Source organism: Amborella trichopoda, chromosome 8 (assembly GCF_054954075.1).
Source record: "Amborella trichopoda isolate Santa Cruz 75 chromosome 8, AtrichopodaSantaCruz75HAP2 v2.0, whole genome shotgun sequence".
NCBI lineage: Eukaryota > Viridiplantae > Streptophyta > Magnoliopsida > Amborellales > Amborellaceae > Amborella > Amborella trichopoda.
Genome location: NC_142343.1, coordinates 35131017 through 35151030, shown reverse-complemented (window position 1 = coordinate 35151030; position 20014 = coordinate 35131017). Strand labels below are relative to the sequence as shown.

At 36.8% G+C, this 20014-nt stretch overlaps 1 protein-coding gene across 4 annotated transcripts in view; it reads left to right on the top strand.

Moving 5' to 3' along the window:
- Positions 1-19656, top strand: part of LOC18423476 (Tetratricopeptide repeat (TPR)-like superfamily protein) — a 41993-nt gene extending 22337 nt beyond the window's left edge. For 2 of the 4 annotated variants that reach the window (XM_006828077.4, XM_088874427.1), the window contains 8 exons: positions 325-401; positions 2754-2828; positions 2913-3105; positions 4712-4831; positions 4918-5056; positions 15826-15857; positions 17839-18096; positions 18637-19656. In XM_006828077.4, the coding sequence (XP_006828140.2) occupies positions 325-401; positions 2754-2828; positions 2913-3105; positions 4712-4831; positions 4918-5056; positions 15826-15857; positions 17839-18096; positions 18637-19335 (1593 nt within the window). In that variant the 3' untranslated portion in view covers positions 19336-19656. The remainder of the gene's footprint in view (positions 1-324; positions 402-2753; positions 2829-2912; positions 3106-4711; positions 4832-4917; positions 5057-15825; positions 15858-17838; positions 18097-18636) is intronic. The other 2 variants (XM_088874426.1, XR_016061203.1) reach the window with 2 other exon arrangements.
- Positions 19657-20014: the final 358 nt, after the last annotated feature.

The following is a 20014-nucleotide window of genomic DNA, read 5'->3' as shown; positions in this document are numbered from 1 at the left end:
CTTGGATGCATGATTATGTCTTTTGAACCTATGCTGAATGATTTGTAAGTAGATGTGGAATATTAGGAGAGGGGAGCCCCCTTTTTTGGACCTGTTCAGAAGCAAATATATTTTTATTGAAAATGTGCATTAGCCTTTTCACAGAGTGCACTTTTTGATATCATCTTCTGGCTATCCTTTTGAATTGCTGAAGAAGTTTGCATGCACCTGATGGGATAACTCTGTCTTATCATGTCTGACATCACTATCACTCTATATGTGTATCTTAGCTCGACATTGTTCTTTAGTTGCAGCATGTTTCCTCATTCGTTGTCTTTGATGTAGCTATTTTGGCGGACAAAGGATCTTGGATATATACTGGAAGCAATCATTGTTCTAGAATTTGGTTTGACAATCCGCAGGTGGATACTGTTTCCTTGTAGTTTTGTTTTCATCAATTTCGTGTTAAATATGTGGTGGAAGTTCTTTGTTTTTCTTATCAATGGCAGTGAACTAATTGCTTGAACTTCATACTGTGGAATGGGACATGAAACACCAGTATCCATATAGTGTAGTGTATTACATTGAGGGTTATTAGTAAACAAACAAGCCCCCCACATCCACTACCCTTTACTGGTTTCCTCCTCTAGGATTGGGATAAACTAATAATTAGGATTAATTTCACAGCATCCCCTCCCATTTTCTAAATATTCTGCGGCATAAAAATCTCCCAGAATATTTCTTCCCATCCCTTGGTCTCTTCTTCCTCCATTTTTTTCAAATTTATGCAATTTCTCTATACAAAAAGCTTCCTCTTTTAAAATCTTACGCCCTCATCTGTCTGTCTCTCTCTCTCTCTCACCCGCCCCCCCTCCTTGTCCCCCTCGTTTCCCTCTTCCCCTCTCTCTCTGCCCCCACACTCACTTGCTGCTGCCCCCAAACTCCTCTTCTTGCTCTACCCAACTTTCTCTCTCCCTCCCTCATCCCTCTCTCTCTCTCTCTCTTTCCCTGACCCTCTCTCTCTCTCTCTCTCTCTACCCCCAACCTCTCTCACACACCCTCACCCCCCCGGTCTCTCTCTCTGCCCCCAAGTTCTTACCATCTTCTCCCAACCTGTCTCTTTCTCTCTCTGCCCCCAACTTTCGCACGCCTTGATCCTTCTCTCTCTCTCTCTCTCTCTGCACCCCCAACCTTTGTGTGTGTGTGTGTATGTGTATGTGTTCCCAACCTCTCTATCTCACGCCCTCATCCGCCCTCTCTCTCTGTCCTCACCTACTCGCCTTCTCCCCCCACCCACCCACCCACCCATCTCTTTCTCTCTTTACTCTCCATCTCTCACTTATGCCCTCATCTCTCCCTCTCTCTCTCTCTCTCTCACTTTCTGACCCAACATCTCTCTCACGCGCTCATCCCTCTGTCCCTGTATGCCCTCAAGTACATCTTTCTTTCTCTGCCTCCAACCTCTCTCTGCCCCCAACCTCATGGGTTAAAGGAAAGGCTTTCCTTTGATTTTGCACTTGTATATCATCACCTTCTGGGCTAGGAAGATCTTTTCAATGGGAATTTCCATACCTTAGTATCCTCTTGCCACCATGAATGCATCTGAGTTTGCAAGAGTGAGAAGAGCAAATGGATGGAAGCACTCCTTATGTGAAAACCCAGAATCGAAACACCGTACCTTTGAATATAGCAGGATGGACTTGGCATGCTTTCCTACCTTTGTGCACAAATGATAAAGCAACCATGTCAATATTGTTGGGGACACCCCAATTCAAGATATCCTCTTTGTCGTTCTCTGTGAGAGTGGGGCTATGATAACACCCGGTAAATTGACATTTTTCCTCTCACCCAAAGTGGCTGTATTCTCACAACGACACCGAACCAGGCCTTTGTTCTTCTCACAAGTGTGCTGTGAGAGTAATTGTGCCATCAGCATAGAGCATGAGGGCGGGAGAGAGAGTTGGGGGGTAGAGCAAGAAAGAGAGAGGTTTGGGTGCAGCGAGCAAGTGTGGGGGCGGAGAGAGAGAGAGAGAGAGAGAGAGAGAGAGAGAGAGAGAGAGAGAGAGAGAGAGAGAGAGTGCAGAGAATGAGAGAGAGATATGAGGGTGTGAGAGTTTAAAAGAGGAAAAGGAAAAAGGATAGGAATGTTTTAAAGTTTTTTCTATAGGGCAATTCAAGGGCCAAAGTTAAAAAAAAGAAGAAGTAGAGAATAGGGTGTGGAAAGAAATATTTAGCGAAATTTTCATGCAGAAAGATACCTAGAAAATGGAAGGGGATGCTGTGAAATTAATCCTAGTTTTAGGGGATATGGAGATATTTTCCCAATAATGTTCTTTTGACAATCTACTTGCCCCATTTTGTTCTATTGTAGTTCACATAGGTAAGTTTCTTGTTCTGATAAGGGATGGTAGACTGGAAGTTATGATTACGATAAAAAATTGGGCATTCCTGAATTGTGAAAGGATCATCCTAATTTTGAGTTCTTTGTTTACCAAGGTGCTCTCAAGAGGAAGGGGGTGTATTCTGTATTTTTAAGATTGCTTATAGCACCTCCTTATACAAAACAAACAAAGCAGAGTGAACAAAATCTAACGATCTATTTCATTTATCCTTTTAGCATTCTGCACCTTTTCATGTTTGGTTCCCTTAAAGTTTATTGCTTGGACTTGGCTACTTTTGGACATTTTAATCTAGAGTCTCCTGTCTTGCAGTTTAAAAGAGTACTTCCCATTTGGAGTGTTTTTTGGAAGATTAATAATTGAACTGTCTCGCAGGCATGTTTGGCAATACAAGATTCTCCTTGTGCATTTATATTCCTATATGGGGGCCTTGTCATCTGCATATGAATGGTTAGTTGTCTTTATTTTCCAGCCAAAAACTCTTGCTGCTTGTAAATGCAGCACATTAATATGGTGGCCAATTCCTTTTGGCAGCTACAAGACATTGGATGTAAAGAATATCTTATTAGAGACTGTCTCTCACCACATTTGGCCTTATATGTTGCTGTCGCCGCTTTGGTCAGATCTAAGTGACCTGCTGAAGGAATACCTTAAATTTTTAGATGACCACTTCAGAGAAGCTGCTGATCTTGCCTTTCTTGCATATCGGCATCGTAATTACTCAAAAGTAAGTGGAAAGTTAATAAAATACAGTGTTGCAATCTTAGCCACTGATATTTATTAATAGCAAAAACTGTATTTTCCTAGTCAATTGTTCTTTGGAAGGTGGAATTGTCATATAAGACTCATTTTTTCCTTATTCAAATGGCCTATATTATGACAACTTTTACCTTGCTTTCTATCTGTTCATTTGTTTACTATTTATTCACTTCTTCCGCATACATTTCTTTGAATCAATACATTTTGGCTTTGACTGCAAGCTAGGTGAAAACAATTACTAAATACGGTGCTTAGTTTGATACTCAGAAATAATAAAGTTGTCTATTGTTGAATTTTCTATCGTTTAAGTGCATGCAAAATGCAATAACATTTTTAAAATTTCTGTTATTTGGTTCTTTTGGAGAAGTAACACCATTAGAACGCGTACAGTATTAGAAGGGTTTATATGCTGTGCTACATGTACCATTCTGTTTATTTTGGCATATGCGCCATGATACACTTTTTCGATTTATCAAACCTATATACTTGGATGTGATCCCACTAGTTTATCTTTAAATTAATGGCAACCCACTTAATCGACAACTCTGTGTATATGCTTACTTCCTTGTGTTCATATGATGACATATATATATATATATATATATATATATATATATATATATATATATATATTGGAAATCCCCCAATTCCCCTCGATGATGTCACAAAGCCTCCAAGGAACCATTAATATTTTGAAAAGCCATTGTTGACTTCATTAGGAGAGGCCAGTAACCTTGCCAAATCTCTTATGACCATAAGCATATCATGAGTATCAACTCCCTTAGATCTTGTCACTATGATCACCCTGAAATGTTGTCGAATGAACACTTGATCTATTGCAAAGGTATTCACTTTGTATGCCCTAGATTTCTGCATTATAATTATTTTAGTAAACATTATTTGTATATTTGTAAAATATTAAAAACTATACTCCATATATTGCTAAATTGTTGAATTAAACGGCACATTTACAAAAAACTTGCATAGTAAAAAAAAACATTAAGCACTGCATATATTATGAACGCTTCTGAATTCACATAGAAGCTGGTGCATTTTCAACTATTTGTGAAGCTCTACTGGTCTTCATATTTATTCTCCCCTGCAGCTGGGTGGGTGTGTGGGTTGGGGGGGGGGGGGCCAAGAGGAGTGGGGTTGTGTTGGGCATCTGTGCTAGACTATTTTGTCCTGCATGGGGTTTATATGTCTTCCTGAGAGAGACACTCCCATTTAAGGATGTATGTGTGAAGGGGGGTGCTAGTAAATAAAAATTTGATAGTTCCTGTTGATCACATAGAAGCGGAGATTATTAGAATTTCTTGAAAGATTTGTTCATTTGTCCTGCATGGGGTTTATATGTCTTCCTGAGAGAGACACTCCCATTTGAGGATGTATGTGTGAAGGGCGGTGCTAGTAAATAAAAATTTGATAGTTCCTGTTGATCACATAGAAGCGGAGATTATTAGAATTTCTTGAAAGATTTGTTCATTTATCCTTCCAAAACTGTAAGAAAGAGCCTATGTTTTAGTTTATTAGTATTCCGAGTTATGGCTTGAATTGTGTCAATGCTCTTACAGGTCATCGAATTTGTTAGATTTAGAGAGCGGTTGCAACAATCATATCAGTATTTATCAGCCAAGGTAGAAGATTCCATTCTTCAACTTAAGCAGAAGGCAGATAATATTGAAGACATCAAGGTTGATTCTGTGATTTGTTTAAACCACTAGAATTCCTTTTCTCAGTCATGTGATATACTGACCTATCTTGTGTCTGTTTATTACAGAGCATTCTTCAGAATATGAACTCAGGTGCTCAACTGCTTGATCTGGTGAACGAAAAGTGCAAGAAACCTTTGACGTTCAATGAGGATCTGCAGTCACGTCCATGGTGGTCACCATTTCCAGATGAAAATTACCTTCTAGGTTTGTGGATCATTGCATGGTCTTTGGCTGTCAACCATTTTTTGGGCCATTACAAATTTACACACAGATTTGGGGGAGTGATTTCATGAAACCATTTCATAGTAATATTGTGAAACCACTTCTTTAAAAACCATGTTAAGGGCATTCATTTGAACTCAAAATTTGGTATGTTCTCTTCCTTCCAACAATCATTCTCAAGAAAACATTGAATTGCAAAAAGTGGATTTTTGTGTGCAATGAGTGTTGGCTGCCTTTTAATAGGATGGTTAGACATAAGCCTTAAGGGGTATACTTTTTACCCTAAATTTTGTAAATGTACTTGTCATCACCATCTAAATAAAGTAAGAAATAATTCTATTGATATCGAGTTCTTATAGACATAAATTTAACTGTCCATTAGACGGACATCTTGCATTCATTGACAGCGGTGATTCATTTGGACTTTTTTAGGGCGCAAACTAACAATTTTTTTTCATGAAATTGATTGTTGCAATTAAGTGTGCGTGCAGAATTCGTTAAACGAATGCCCCTAACATAGTTCTTGAAATAGCGATTTCGTTTTATTACTACGAAATGGATTCATGAAATCACTACATGTGTTTGTGTCTGTGTATTGCATACACTCCCTGAGCTAATTTCTAGTCCATTATCTCATAGGCCAAAAACTCCTAATGACCGTTAATCAATCCTATCTAGGGGAATTTGTTTCACCCTAGATGATGACCCATATTCATCTTTTTTAATCAGTGTTTCTTAAAATGGATCAGTGGGTTGGATCCCCACCCACTGATCCATATTTGGATTGGCTAGATTGGTGATCAGACAAAATCAATAACAAATACAAAAAAGGCAATTTCATCATCATCATCGTCTTAGCCGTATCCCAACTATTTGAGGTCGGCTACCCAAATCTTATTTTGCCATTCTGCTCTATCACAGTCTGACGATAGGTTGCCATATCTCTTCTCAGTACTTTCATCCATATCCTTTTGGCCCACCTCATGCCTTTTTAGAGCCTTCTACTTGAACCAAATTGCTCCTTGTAACTAGTATTGTATTAGGTCTGTGTTGCACATAGCCAACCCCATTTAAGTCTACTTTCCTTCATCTTATTGCCTATTGGAGCCACCCCTAATTTTCCTCTATTTATTCATTTTGAATTCTATCCGTTTTTGTCTTGTCACTCGTATGTCTCAGCATCTTCAACTCAGCTACACTCATCCTATGGATATGTTGCTTCTTGACCACCCAATATTCGGTCTCATAAAGCATGGTTGGTTGTAGAACCATCTTATAAAACTTCTCCTTCAGTTTCATTGATATGCAACGATCAAATAAAACTCTGGATGTACATTCCACTTTGCTCATCCAGCTCTATTCCTATGCACGACATCTTCTTCATTCTCTCTTTTCTCTCGGATTATTGATTTAAGATATCGAAAATAATATCTTTTAGGTATTTATTGGTCAACATTCTTAACTACTCGTTCTACTCTTATTATTACTAAACTTGCATTCAATGTATTATGTCTTAGGCTGGTTAATTTTAAAACCTTTTGATTCTAGTGCATCCCTCCAAAGTTCTTACTTTGCCTTGACGCCGCCTCTAGTCTCACCAATTAAAACTATATCATCCACGAATAACATGCACCACAGTATTTTACCCTGTAGATGCCTATTACATCCTTACATAACCAAAACAAAGTGATATGGGCTCAACGCTGACCCCATAGGCCTACTGTCATTGAAAATTTCTCTCTCCATTAGTTATCCTCACACTAGTTAGCGCGCTTCCTTGTACATATCTCTCACCGCATCAGTATCCTCTAGAGTCTAGAGCTCTTTTTTTTCCAACCTCACCAAATTACCTCTTTAGCATATGCTTGTGCTAACTCAATAAAGATCATGTGGAGGTCTCTACCTTTCTCCTTAAACTTCTCTATTAGTTGCCTAATTAGGGAAATAGCCTCAATTGTTGACCTCCGTGTTATTAAGTCGAACTGATTTTTTGCTACACTCATGTTATATCTTTTGTTGCTCAATCACTCTACCACCGCTTCATAGTGTAGCTCATAAGTTTGATGTCTTGATATTTCATACTATTTTGTATGTATGCTTTGTTCTTTTAAATATGTACGACAATACTTTTTCTCCATTCATATGGCATTTTCTTTGTTGTCAACATCTTGTTGAACAACTTGGTTAGCCAGAATATGCCAACCTCTCCCATGTACTTCCAAACCTCTATCAGGATACATCTGTTCCTATTGCATTTCCTTCTCAAAGCTTCTTTCACTTTAGATATCCTAATCCTAAGAATGTATCAATAACCTCTGACCTCATTTATGTCAAAGGTTTCTCCTAATGTTGTGCTCCCAAAGTGTTCATCATCTAATTTTTTTTGAAAATATTTTGTTGACCTCATCATCTTTCACCAATACCCTCTGATCCTCACCTTTAATGTATTTAATACGATTTAGATCCCAACACTTCCTCTCTCTCATTTTTCTAATTTGAAGACATCTTTTTCACCTTCTCTTGTTCCTTGTTTATTATATAGATCATCATATGCCTTAAGTTTAGCTTTACTTACTATTATCTTAGTGTTTTTCTTAGTATTTTTATATTCCTTAAGTATTGATCATTTCTATTACATTGCCAAACTTTATAATATGATCGTTTTCGCTAATAGTCTTTTGAACCTCATCACTCTACCACCAAGTTTCCTTATCGAATTTTTTTTCCCTCTAGATTCTCCTAAACTTATTTGGAATCAGCCATCTCATTCCAAATAACATTAGCTTCGTGCTAAAAATTCTTTTCCTTCTTTTACCAATTTATTCCTAAATAAGTATATTTTCTCCTTTTTTTATGTCCACCACCTAGTTATTAGACAGTTATTAATTTCATTTCTCTGCCATCTTTTTATGCAGGCATCCTTTACTATGAGCTTATGTTGTGTGGTCAAACTCTCTCTTGGGATAACCTTATGGTCTTTACACGATCGTCGATATGTCTTCTTAACTAGAAAGAAGTCTATTTGGTTTTCATATAATCTACTTTTATAATTTATTAAATATTTATCTCGCATTTTAGAGCAGGTGTGTGCTATTGCTAAGTCATAAGCCACATAAAGATCCAAAATAGAATCACCCATCTCATTTCTTTCTCCAAAACCATATCCTCTCTGTACCCTATCATATCCTCTACTAGCTTTTCCTACATGACCATTTAAGTACCCTCTTAATAAAGTCCTCTCTCCATTTGGTATTCTTTGGACTAGTCCATCCATGTCCTTTTAGAAGTGCCTCTTAATTCTATCCTCTAAACGTACTTGTGGTGCATGAGTACTCATTATCATCATCTGGCATGAATCTTGTTCCTCCATTCTTCTTTATCCGGGCCATACCCTTGGTAAGACCAAAAGTCACCATATTTTTTCTCACTACTTCTATCTATGTCCGTTTAGGCCTTCCACTTTCCCTTTTAGAACCTTTCACTTGAACCAAATCGTACCTACTAATCGGTGCTGTAGTATCTCTACGCTACATATGGCCAACCCACCTAAATCTACTTTCTCCTCATTTTATCCCCTATTGAAGCAACACTTAAGTTTTCTCGTTTATATTCATTCTGAATTCTATCATATCTTGTCTTGCCACTCATCCATCACCACACCCTTATCTCAGTTACGTTCAATTATGGATATGTTGTTTCTTAATTGCCAAACATTTTGTCCTATAAAGCATGACTGGTCTTACAACTGTCCTATAGAACTTCCCCTTCAGTCTCAATAGTATACGGCATCACATAAAACTTTGGATGCACATTTCCAGTTCATCCACCAAGCTCTAATTCTATGTGCGACATCTTCCTCAATCCCTCCATTCTCTTGGATTATCGACCTTAGATGTCAAAAACAATCTCTTGTAGTTAACCGTTAATCTTAACTACTTCCTTGTTTCTACTCCTATTATTACTAAACTTGCATTTTATATATTCTGTCTTAGTCTGACTAATTTTAAAATTCTTAGATTCTAGAGCATCCCTCGAACGTTCTGACTTTGCGTTGACGCCGGTTTTAGTCTCATTGATCGAACTATTTCATCTACGAACAATGTACACTACGATGCCTCATCTTGTTGGTGGCTGTTTAATTCGTACATAATAAAAAACCAAAGAGATACAGGCTTAGTCGTTGACCCCTGATGTAGTCCCGTTGTTAATAAGAACTCATTTGTCTTTCCGTTAGTTGTCCGCACTGGTAACTCCTTTCCTTTCTAACACCCTCCGAATTAAATCTTTAAGTGCCCTATCATATACTTTTTCTAAATCAATAAAGACCATATGGAGGTCTTTTCCCTTTGCCCTAAACATATCAATCAATTGCCTAAGTAGGGAATTGGCTTCGATAGTTGACCGTTTTGGTATAAAACCGCACTGATTTTCTGATACTCTTATTTCACGCCTTAGTCGTTGTTCAAGTACTCTCTCCCACAATTTCATAGTGTGACTAATAAGTTTAATCCCTTGATAGTTTGTACAATTTTGTTTGTCTCCTTTGTTCTTGTAAATAGGTGCCACAATATTTTTTCTCTACTTTGGCGTTTTCTTTGATCTCAACACCTTGTTGAACATTTTGGTAAGCCAACATACTCCAATCTCCCCCATGCACTTTTAACCTCTATCAGGATACCATCTGGTCCTAAAGCCTTTCTCATCTTCATCTTCCTCACCCTAATTATACCATGTGGTGCAAAAGTACTAATTCCATTAATTATCTCCTCCCTTATACAAATTTAATTATTAGGAAGTTATCATCTACTCTCTTGAAACGAACTACTTTATCCTTTAAATCCTTGTTTACTGTTTTGCCCACACTATTTTTATAATTATCCTTTCCTATAAACTAAAGTTGATAGCCACTGATTTCATTAGTGTTTGTCTCCCTTTCCACTTAGTTCCCTGTAGGCGTGCTATGTTAACTCTTTCGTCTCATTGTATCCTCTTACTCCATTCTCTTACCTGTCAGAGCTCTTACATTCCATGTGGCTAGACGAATTCTATTCTCTTGGACTACCTTCCATACCAGTGCTCGTCCAAAATAGCACGGGAAATCCTACCTACTTGTCACCACAATCAGGCGTCGTGGTGGTGCGTCGCTTCCAGGGAACTCCCTAGCTAACCCTTGCCTATTTTTCACTCACCTGGGTTCCGATACAACACGCCGCTTACAGGTAACGCCCTAACATGAGCATTTAACATAGGTTTGGGATTCATCAAAAGATGTGGGCAAGTTTCATGATGGCTACCATACCTAACACAACCCTCCTTCGTTATCCAGGCTTGGGACCAACATGACCGGCCATGATGAAGTTAAAAAAGAGAGTCAATATATATGATATAATATGGGGGCTAATCACATTTGATAGAGTGCAAAGTTGGGAACTCCTATTGGGTAATATTTGCGACTTAAGTAAAGGCAATAATGAAAGTCATGACCACCTTTTTATTTCATGTAAGTTTGTAAGCGACATGTACAAAGCAATCTTGGGGAGGTTCGATGCGGGCACTACAGCTTTAAGTATCCCTAGCCCCCTAACAAATTGGTTCGAAAAGAAATTGACAAACAGGTACCTTGCCAAGATTTGGAAAGTGTCACTCACCACCATATGGGTAATTTGGCAAGGAAAAACAGAAAGCAAAAGTAGATTGCGTTATCAAGAATTTGGAAAATCAAGAATAGCACTATAGAAAGTATGTTTGTCCCACCCAAGGATGAAAGGGAAAGTACCATTTAGAGTAGTGGGGAATTTGAGCTCCCAAGGAGTGTGTGATATTTGGTGTATGTAGAGAGGACCTTTTGTACATAGGTGGCTTTTGAGAGTTCGTTGTTTTTCACTTTTCCTTTATTTTTGTAATTAGACCTTATTTCCTACATTAATACAGCGGGTGGGGTACCTGCTCAAACCCTTAGCTAACTTAGCAAAAACATTTAAAGAGCCTAATTGGCAAGACCTTTTCTGAAGTTCTCTCCTTGTTCTAAAATTGAGAAAAAAACTATTTAAATTTATGATATGTACCATATAATGTTGTATAATCACACACACACACACTAAAAAATTTAAGAAATGCTCGCCAAAGGGGTTCAAACCTCTGAACTCATTGAAAAGCAAGGAGCTCACTAGCCAACAAAGCCATTTAAGCATTGTTGAGTGGTTAATATATGTTTATATAAGTGTACCTCTAACTCAGTTCGAGAACTAGCACGGTCTTGTGTGATTCTTTGGATCAATAATTTTTTAATCAGTATAATAAATAAGCTCATCGAGAAAAATAAAGGAAGACTAGCATAATGGGGTCTTTTTCATCATTATTATCATCAATTTCGAGCCTTATCCCAATTATTTGGGTCTACATGAATCTTGTTATGCGAATTCATTCTATCAATGGCCGTACTCTCAATCAGATCATAAGTCACCATATTTTTTTCTCGCTACTTCTATCCACATGTCCTTTGGAGCCATCTCTTTTCCCTTTTAGAGCTTTCCACTTGAACCAAATCACCCATCTTAACTGGTATTGTTATATGTCGACGCTGCACTTGACCTGACCACTTAAGTCTACTTTCCTTCATTTCATCGCCTATTAGAGCTACCTTAAGTTTACCTTGAATGTATTCATTCCGAATTCTATCCTTCATTGTCTTGCCACCCATCTATCGCAACATCTTCATCTCAGCTAGACTCATTCTAGGGATACATTGTTTATTGACTGCTCAACATTCCATCCCATAAAGCATTTTTGGTCTTACAGCCGTCCTATAGAACTTTCGTTTTAGTTTCATTGGTTTGAGACGATTACGTAAGAATCAAAAAGCTCATCTCTACTTCGTCCACTCAGCTCTAATTCTATGAGCAATATCTTCCTCAATCTCTCCTTTCTTAGTGATTATTGACAATCAAGAATGATCTCTTTTAGATACTTATGGGTCATCAATCTTAACCAGTGTTCACAAAATCGAACCGGAACGGTTAATCGGACATGGGCCTGGAAGCGGTTTAACCGGCCTAACCTGTAAACCGGTCGATTCAATTGCTCTAACCGGGCAAGTCTCGGGCGGTCAAAAAAGTGTTGGAAAAAAAAAACAAAAATACAAAAAAAAATCTGCTAAAATATGAAAAGCATATAAAGAATGATTAAAACAAAACACATTGAAATGAAGTTGAAAATTAATGAAAAAAATGGATTTTAACCCATTTTATATTTTCAAGAGATGTTTTTAAATTTTCTAAAAAAGATGGGAAAATATAAAAGTAAGTATTAATGACGAAAACAATTTTTAATTTTTATCATAATGTAAAGAATATTTAAAATGCATTACAAATCAAATTCCTTATTTTTAAGAATTTATATACATTTTTTTTTTTTTAAATACCGGTTGATCACCCTAACTGCCCAAAACCGGAACCGGCCACTAGCCGGTTCCGATCTAATCGGGTGGTTAGCGGTTAGATCGGGCGATTTTGCGAACAATGATATTAACAAATTCTTCATTTCTGTTTATATTATTATTAAACTTGCATACCATATCTTCTATCTTAGTCTGGCCTTTAAACTCTTAAGCATCCCTCCAAAGTTCTGTCATTGTAATTGCACCATCTCTAGTCTCATTAATTATAACTGTCATCTGCAGACCTATAGATGCGTTTACTCCTATTAATAATGTAGTTTTTTTATGAGAGAAAAATGCAATGAGGACATGCGTCCCGTTTATGTTGTTTTTGTAAAGGCTTTGCTCTAAAACGCATGTATGATATTTGCCGAATTTTTTCTCCTAAAAAATCCAGTTTATAGGTCTTCTTCATTGAGATTGTTCACTCCAGGTTAAAGAGAGTGCATGTTTAACAATCTACAATCAAAATCAATCAAAGCCGTGGAGCTACTTTTTTTACAAGTTTTTGCATGTGAGCTACTATTGTAGAAAATATATATATATATATATATATATATATAAATGGGAATGATTTCATGTCATAGCGCCATTGTAATATAATGAAATCACACTTTAAAAAAAAACTATGTTTGTGGCATTTGTATGACCCCAATTTTTGCACACACTCTTCATTCCAATAATCAATCTTCAAAAAAATAAATTTTAATTTGCATCTTTGATAGAGCAGAATGACATACCAAGATTCGTGTAGCTGACGTCATATAGTTGAGAAAGGCTCTAATGATGATGATGATCCTAGATATGGTCAGAATGAGTTACCCTCTAATGATGAATCTAGACCATCCATATGGTGAATTTGAAGTTTTAGGCCTTTATTAACTCAATCGTTTTTTTCCTTAACACTGTACATCTAGAGATAATAAAGGCATCTAAAAAATTTACAAGGGACAAAATCCTTCTCAGGTCTAGATCTAAGCATCTCAACAAAAAAGACAGCCTTTGTTAATTGAGTTAAAAAAACACTATCTAGGGTGTGTTTTCAAATTTTGCTTTTTTGTGATTGTCCAATAGAATGAAAAGAGTGTATATTTAAAAGTTGGGGTCAAACAAATTGCCCTAACATGATTTTTTAATATTGTTTCATTGTATTAATTAGGATAAAGCTCAGATGATACATACACGCACACTCTTATGTATATTTATATGTAGGAAAATTGTTTCTTGTGGGCCGGACCGCATTTCTACACATGTGGTCCAGAAAGTGTAAAGCATCCATCTTAAAGATGGATGCAAGTAGGTGTTCTATCTAAAAACATTGGAAACTAACAATCCAAATGTTTTCTTACAAGAATTATTATTTATAGTTTTTAAAATTTATTTCTTTATTTCATATTGATGATCTCCATGTTAGATTACATGTCCTTAAAAATTAAGTCTTAAAATCCATCTCAAAAATAGATTTATTAAGAGGCCTGCATTTCTACGTATGCGGCCTTGGCCGCATAGAACCGGGTCCATATATGTATGTATGTATGTATATAATCTACAATTGACAACCCTTAAAAATACAAATGTTAATGTTAGAATGAGTTGTGAAATGTTGATTTATGAAAGAATTGGTTTTTTTTGTTATGGTAGCGTGCTCACTAAGTAAGTGTGCATGTGTAATTGGTACTAAAAGATGATGGGTACTTTTATCATCTTTATAAGGGCAAAGTTGTAACTTTTAATATTTGAAAATAGCATTAGTGAGTTTTTCAAATATACCCGTACCTAATAATTAAGTCACCTATATACTCAAAAAATAATAATTAAGTCACCTATGAAAATAATTCTTTATAAAAAAAACAAGTTCGTGGCGGTGGTGAAACACTGTAGAATTTCGCCCATGGGCATTTTTTAGGTTTTTCCATATATATATATATATATATATATATATATATATGGGGAGTGGTTTCATGCCTCGGTTGTATTGTAATATAATGAAACAATCTTCAAAAACCATACTAGGCCATTTGGTGGACCTCAATTTTTAAATATACACTATTTTCACTCTAATGAACAATGACAAAAAAACAAAATTTGAAAACACACATTAGAAAATGTTTTTTTAGCTCAATTAATATAGGCCATCCATTTTGGTGAGACATTAGATCTAGGCCTTAGACGGATTTTTTTCATTTTCATATTTTTTCCTTGGTTTTTTGTTAGTAGATGAACAATGCTAAAAAGGAAAAAGTTGATTTGTGTTCATAAAGGCGTGTTCGTAAAGGCCTAGATCTTGAACTTAAACCAAATGGATGGTCTAGATCTATTAATAAAGGGCAACTAATTGTGAGCATGTCTAGGTTGCAAATTGAATTTTACTTTATTTGAGGATTGATTATTGGCATGAAAAGAGGGTGTGTGCAATATTTGGGATCATACAAATGACACAAACATGGTTTTCTAAAAATGTGATTTCATTGTATTACATTGACATGGTGACATGAAATCACTTCCCATATATATATATATATATATATATATATATATATATATATATATATATAAATTTATATAAGGGTGACACCTTAAATTGTAGAAATAAGTTGCACGTCAAAAATCTATTGGAAAAGGCTATTTATTTTGACATTGAAAAACCATCCTACTTGATCATCTCAGCATCGAGATGTATAAATATGGAGAAAAAAAATGATTTCTGGCCCAAAAATAGCATATCTTGCAACACATTATTTGGACTGTCTGTTTGCAATATTTTCATTTGTTTATACATCTGCTGGATTTGAACCATTTTTAGTGTTTAAAATTGTATAATTAGAGATGAAAATAGATTCTTGGGCCATCCTAATAATTTTTGACACCAAAATTGCATCTTGTGACAAAGTTTGGAGGTGTGTCTAACTTTGATTGTTTAAGGTTCCAACCTTATACAAACCTCTCTCTCTCTCTCTCTCTCTCTCTCTCTATATATATATATATATATATATATATATATATATATATATATATATATATATATATATATAGTTTGATGTCAGCCCTCTAGCTAATAGCTATAATAAACGCCCAACAGCTTAGATTGAATTTCGGTCGATCCAATGGTCACGATTGCATTTCACATTTGAATTTTAATTTGATTTTTTTTTTTTTTACAAGTCGAATTCATTTGAAATTATGAGCGTCTACTCTTGAAAAATAGGCGAACCTAACAAAAATATTTAAAAAATAATTTGACCACGATACCCCTAAAAGTTATAAGAAACACTTTACTAATTGAGTACCCTTCATGCTTTACTTTCTTGTTGTGTAGGCACATCTGGCTTGCCTCGAGCAGAAAACTTGGTAAGTTTTCGTTTCTTATTTTTTATTTTATCTTTTTGAATTATGAGGCAAGCTTCACATTATAAATATGTTTTTTTTTTTGGAGGATACACTGTTCTCTTCATTTTAGCTCACAATTGTTTTCTTTTTCTTGTTGGAGAAATATGCCACACAACGATCCATATTTTTTTGAATCTCCCAATCTAGAAAGCGACCTTGCTCCAGATTCTCGCTCTGGCACTCCAGCAAAGTGATCTTGATTCCCCATTAACTCGATCCCAACCATAAAGACCAAGAAAACAACCAAACTGATGATTTTTATATTTATTTTTTATTGCCAGCTAGCCATAGAACTATACTTTTAATATAGTTGCATTTCTTGCGGATTATTAATAAAGAGATACCTACTTTAAAGAGTATATATAGTCCTAATCTATACATATTCAAGGTTCGGAGCAAGATCTCCAAAAGGTTTTATCAAGATCCCAAAAGATCAAGATTAACATCTCTAAAAGGTTGGGATCTCTATTCCTAACAATTGGCGATTTAAATCTCTAAGGTATGCATTGTACATGACACTCCAACCATAGGGATCTGCTTACGTTTTCCTTCTCCTGATCCAAATAATTATGAACAAACTATGTTGGGTGTTCAACAGGTCTTAGTTTTACACCAGATCTATGGTTTTGTATTTCATGTGTTGAACCAAATGAAATATCTCTTCCATCTTCTCAACTAAATACAAAAGAGCAATATACTTTTCTTGGTTAAAACATCAAGACATTCTTTAGAGAGGAGTATCCTTTGAAGCCTATGATAAAGAAATATATCCAAGAAGATAGGATTAAAAGCCTGAAGTAGGCTTGCATGCATTTCTCTTCCACAACTCAACGTTTTCGCGAGAAGTATCTGATTCATTACTGAAACAGTTGCAAACCTCTTGAATTTTTCATTCTCAACCTGAAACTGGGGTTTCTCTCTATCTAGAAATTCGAGAGTTCTCTTTTTGAAACCTCTATGGGAATGTGTAGGAAGGTTCAGTTAGGATCTTTACTGAAAGACGTTATCTAAACCTTGCTATACCCTTGTTGCAGGAAGCATATTCTGTTTCCTCTTGAATATCCTTTTATCCAGTTCCTACCTGATTTCACGGACACCCAAAGTAGAGTTTCCAAGGCTTGTTCCTTTTGTAGAGAAAGTTCAAGTGCCGATTAGCCAATAATGCATCTTGTAATTCCAGCACAGCCCAGTGAACTCCGAAGACCAATAATTGAAACTAGAAGATCTATGTAGAATGCGCCTCATGCTACACACAGCAGACAAGGAGATGCACAACTGTCTCGACTGCCCCTCTACGTATGATGCACATAATTTGGATTTTTTAAGACCCATATGCTAGATATGGTTTGCGGTGAGGGGCTTGTCCAAGCATTCTAGCCATCCAAAGGCACCCAAATAAGGAAACAAGAGGAGCTGGCTGAGAGAGCTGCTTTTTGGTTCATAATTCATGTCTCTGAACCTCGGATTGAATGCAGTGTGTAGCACCCCCAACAACTGCTGGCAAGTGTCCTCTGTCTCATTGATTTTATACTGACATAAAAATTACCTAAGTTTTGCATGGAAAAGATTCAAAATCTTCTATTGTGAGCTGATTGGAACTGGCCAAGAATATGGGAAGTTGCCATTTTACATCAATTTGCAGATTTTGGTCTACAAGGTCAATTTAAACATCTGTAGTTTTGGGCTGGCTCAATTCTGATTTAATTCATCAGAGTTAGTTCTGATAACTATATGTTCAAGAGAAACTAGAAAAGTTTCAAGGGGCGCATGCTGATGTCATAGTGCTTCACAACTGAAAATAATATGGTCTAGTTAGTCATTTTACAGGATCGATCTTCTTTTCTCAAAGTGGAGATTTCTTTTCCCCTTCTGTTATGTAGTGCAACTATTCCCAGTAATGCTTTCTGTGTTATTCCTTATTAAATTTTAATATTATCTGCAGCATCCTAGGGAGCGGGAAGCACAACAACTCAAAGTCATTAAAAGGAGAGCCCTTCTTCCTCGTTTGGTTTATCTCTCGTTACAAAGCCTGGCACTGTTACTTGTGGAAACTTCTGAAACTGATGGGCATTTATCTGATGCCAAGAGTTCCTTAGAACTGAGGGATCTCCTCGAACAATATACAAGGCACATGGGTTTTTCCTTTGATGATGCTAGGAGATTCATAAGCACAGTCTCAACAGGTCGCATGTCTTTTAAGGTGCTTCCTTTTTCTGGTATCATTTCCACAAATGGCCAATATTGTTGGATGGTTTCTAACCTTGTTTGCAACCATAATTCACCAGCTAAATTTTGGCATGAAATATGTTCTAGAATACAATGAAATTTTGGGTATTAGACAAACAAACAATTATGAATTATTCGATGAAATAGCATCAGTTAGGGCCCAATCCGAATCTCGCTTTACCTTCTTTTTAATTAGAAAATGTATAACCTTTGATGGGAAAGTACAAAACAGTCCACCATTGAATCCCTTAGCTCATTGAGGTCATGACCATCTGATGAAATCGATGGTGAAGGAGAGCGTGACTTATGAGTTCATACCCTATTCTAGTGGGTCCCACTCTCTCTCATTCACACTCCATCATCTCATCGGATGGTCATGACCTCAATGGACTATGGTTTTGCATAGTCCATGAGGCTGTACTATCCATTTTCTTGATAATTAGACAGGGCAAAACAATTTCCTGGGTGTAGAACCATGTACATATCTCCAACATGATTGTTTATCTTTGCACAGGATAACAGATCAGAGTTGGTTGACTGGATAAACTTTGCTGTATTTGACAATGTTTTGCACTTGTGCTCCCGTAGTCTTGGATTATCATCTGATGGAGAAACCAAAGGAAATTTGATGGAAGCTTTGGACAAACTTCTGCAACAATGTTTAACTGATAGCTTACAATGTGCACAATCTTCTTCGGTATGCACTGGAAGCTCCCTTACCCCACTTGTGCAGATAGTGACTGAGCCCATTGCTTGGCACTTGGTCATACTCCAATCATGTTCCCGAGTTTTGTTCCCCTCAGTAAAGAAGAAGAAAAAGGGTGGAGCACCTGATCCAGGGCCTTCACTGTTGTCACAGGCAGTTAGAAATTCAACAAGGAGTTTGCGTGGTGAAATTGAGAAGATTGTCAAGTGGTTGGATGTAGAGGTTCGAAGGGTAGAGGATGAGTCTTTAAACTACTTCCGCTCACTATTAAGGAAATCGAGTGATATAAATTCTAGTGGAAGGCCTGGGCGAGTTATTGAGATTCTAGAAGCTTCGGCTAGTGCAAGGAATGGGGAATTGGGGCCACGGATAAGCAGGGCAATAGAAACATGGAGCTCTGAAGATGCAGTGAAAAAAACTTTGAACGGCCAGAAAGTTGTTTTGTCTGAGTTTCACCATATATGTTGTTCAATGTTGAAATCACTGCAAGCTCCGAAACAGTTATGATCTCTAGGTTACTGAACATTTTGGTGGTGGGTTTTCGATCTGTAAACTGTCGAGTTGGGTCTTTCTATTCTTTTTACCAAGCGGATTTTTGGTCCCTGTGGGCCTTGTAATCTTGAAGAGATCAACAATTGATTTTGTGGGTGGTGGCTTATATTGTTGTTGTTTTAGCTTTGTTTTGTGGGTTGCATCTGTAACGGTTCTATTTTCGAGAAAAGTTAAGCAAGGTTTGCCTGCTTCGATTCAGAGTACAAACTCAGGTTGATATGTTGTAATTTGCACCTTAAGGCCTAAGAAAGAGAAATATATTGATAGCGTCTCCAACTTCTGCATAGTTTAAAGCTCATTTTTTGGTGTTATGAAATCCTAGGAATATCAACCGATGTAAGAGGAGAGGGTGAAGGCTCTTTGGATGCTTTTTGGATTGGCTTCTGCGTTTGATTGCACCAAACTTAGTTTCCCCTACTAGTAAGAATAGTTGGGCTCTCTTCATATCACAACCCTGACCACTTGTGCCGCGCCCAAGTTGGGGCCTATCGTTCGTCAATATACCAAAAACTCACAGAATTCAGAATCAACTGCTCACAGAATTCAGGATCAACTGAATCATCTCCACATCTTTTTTCGCTTCATTGTCGAGTGAGATCCAAGACTCGGACATCGGCTACATTGCCGTGGCCGT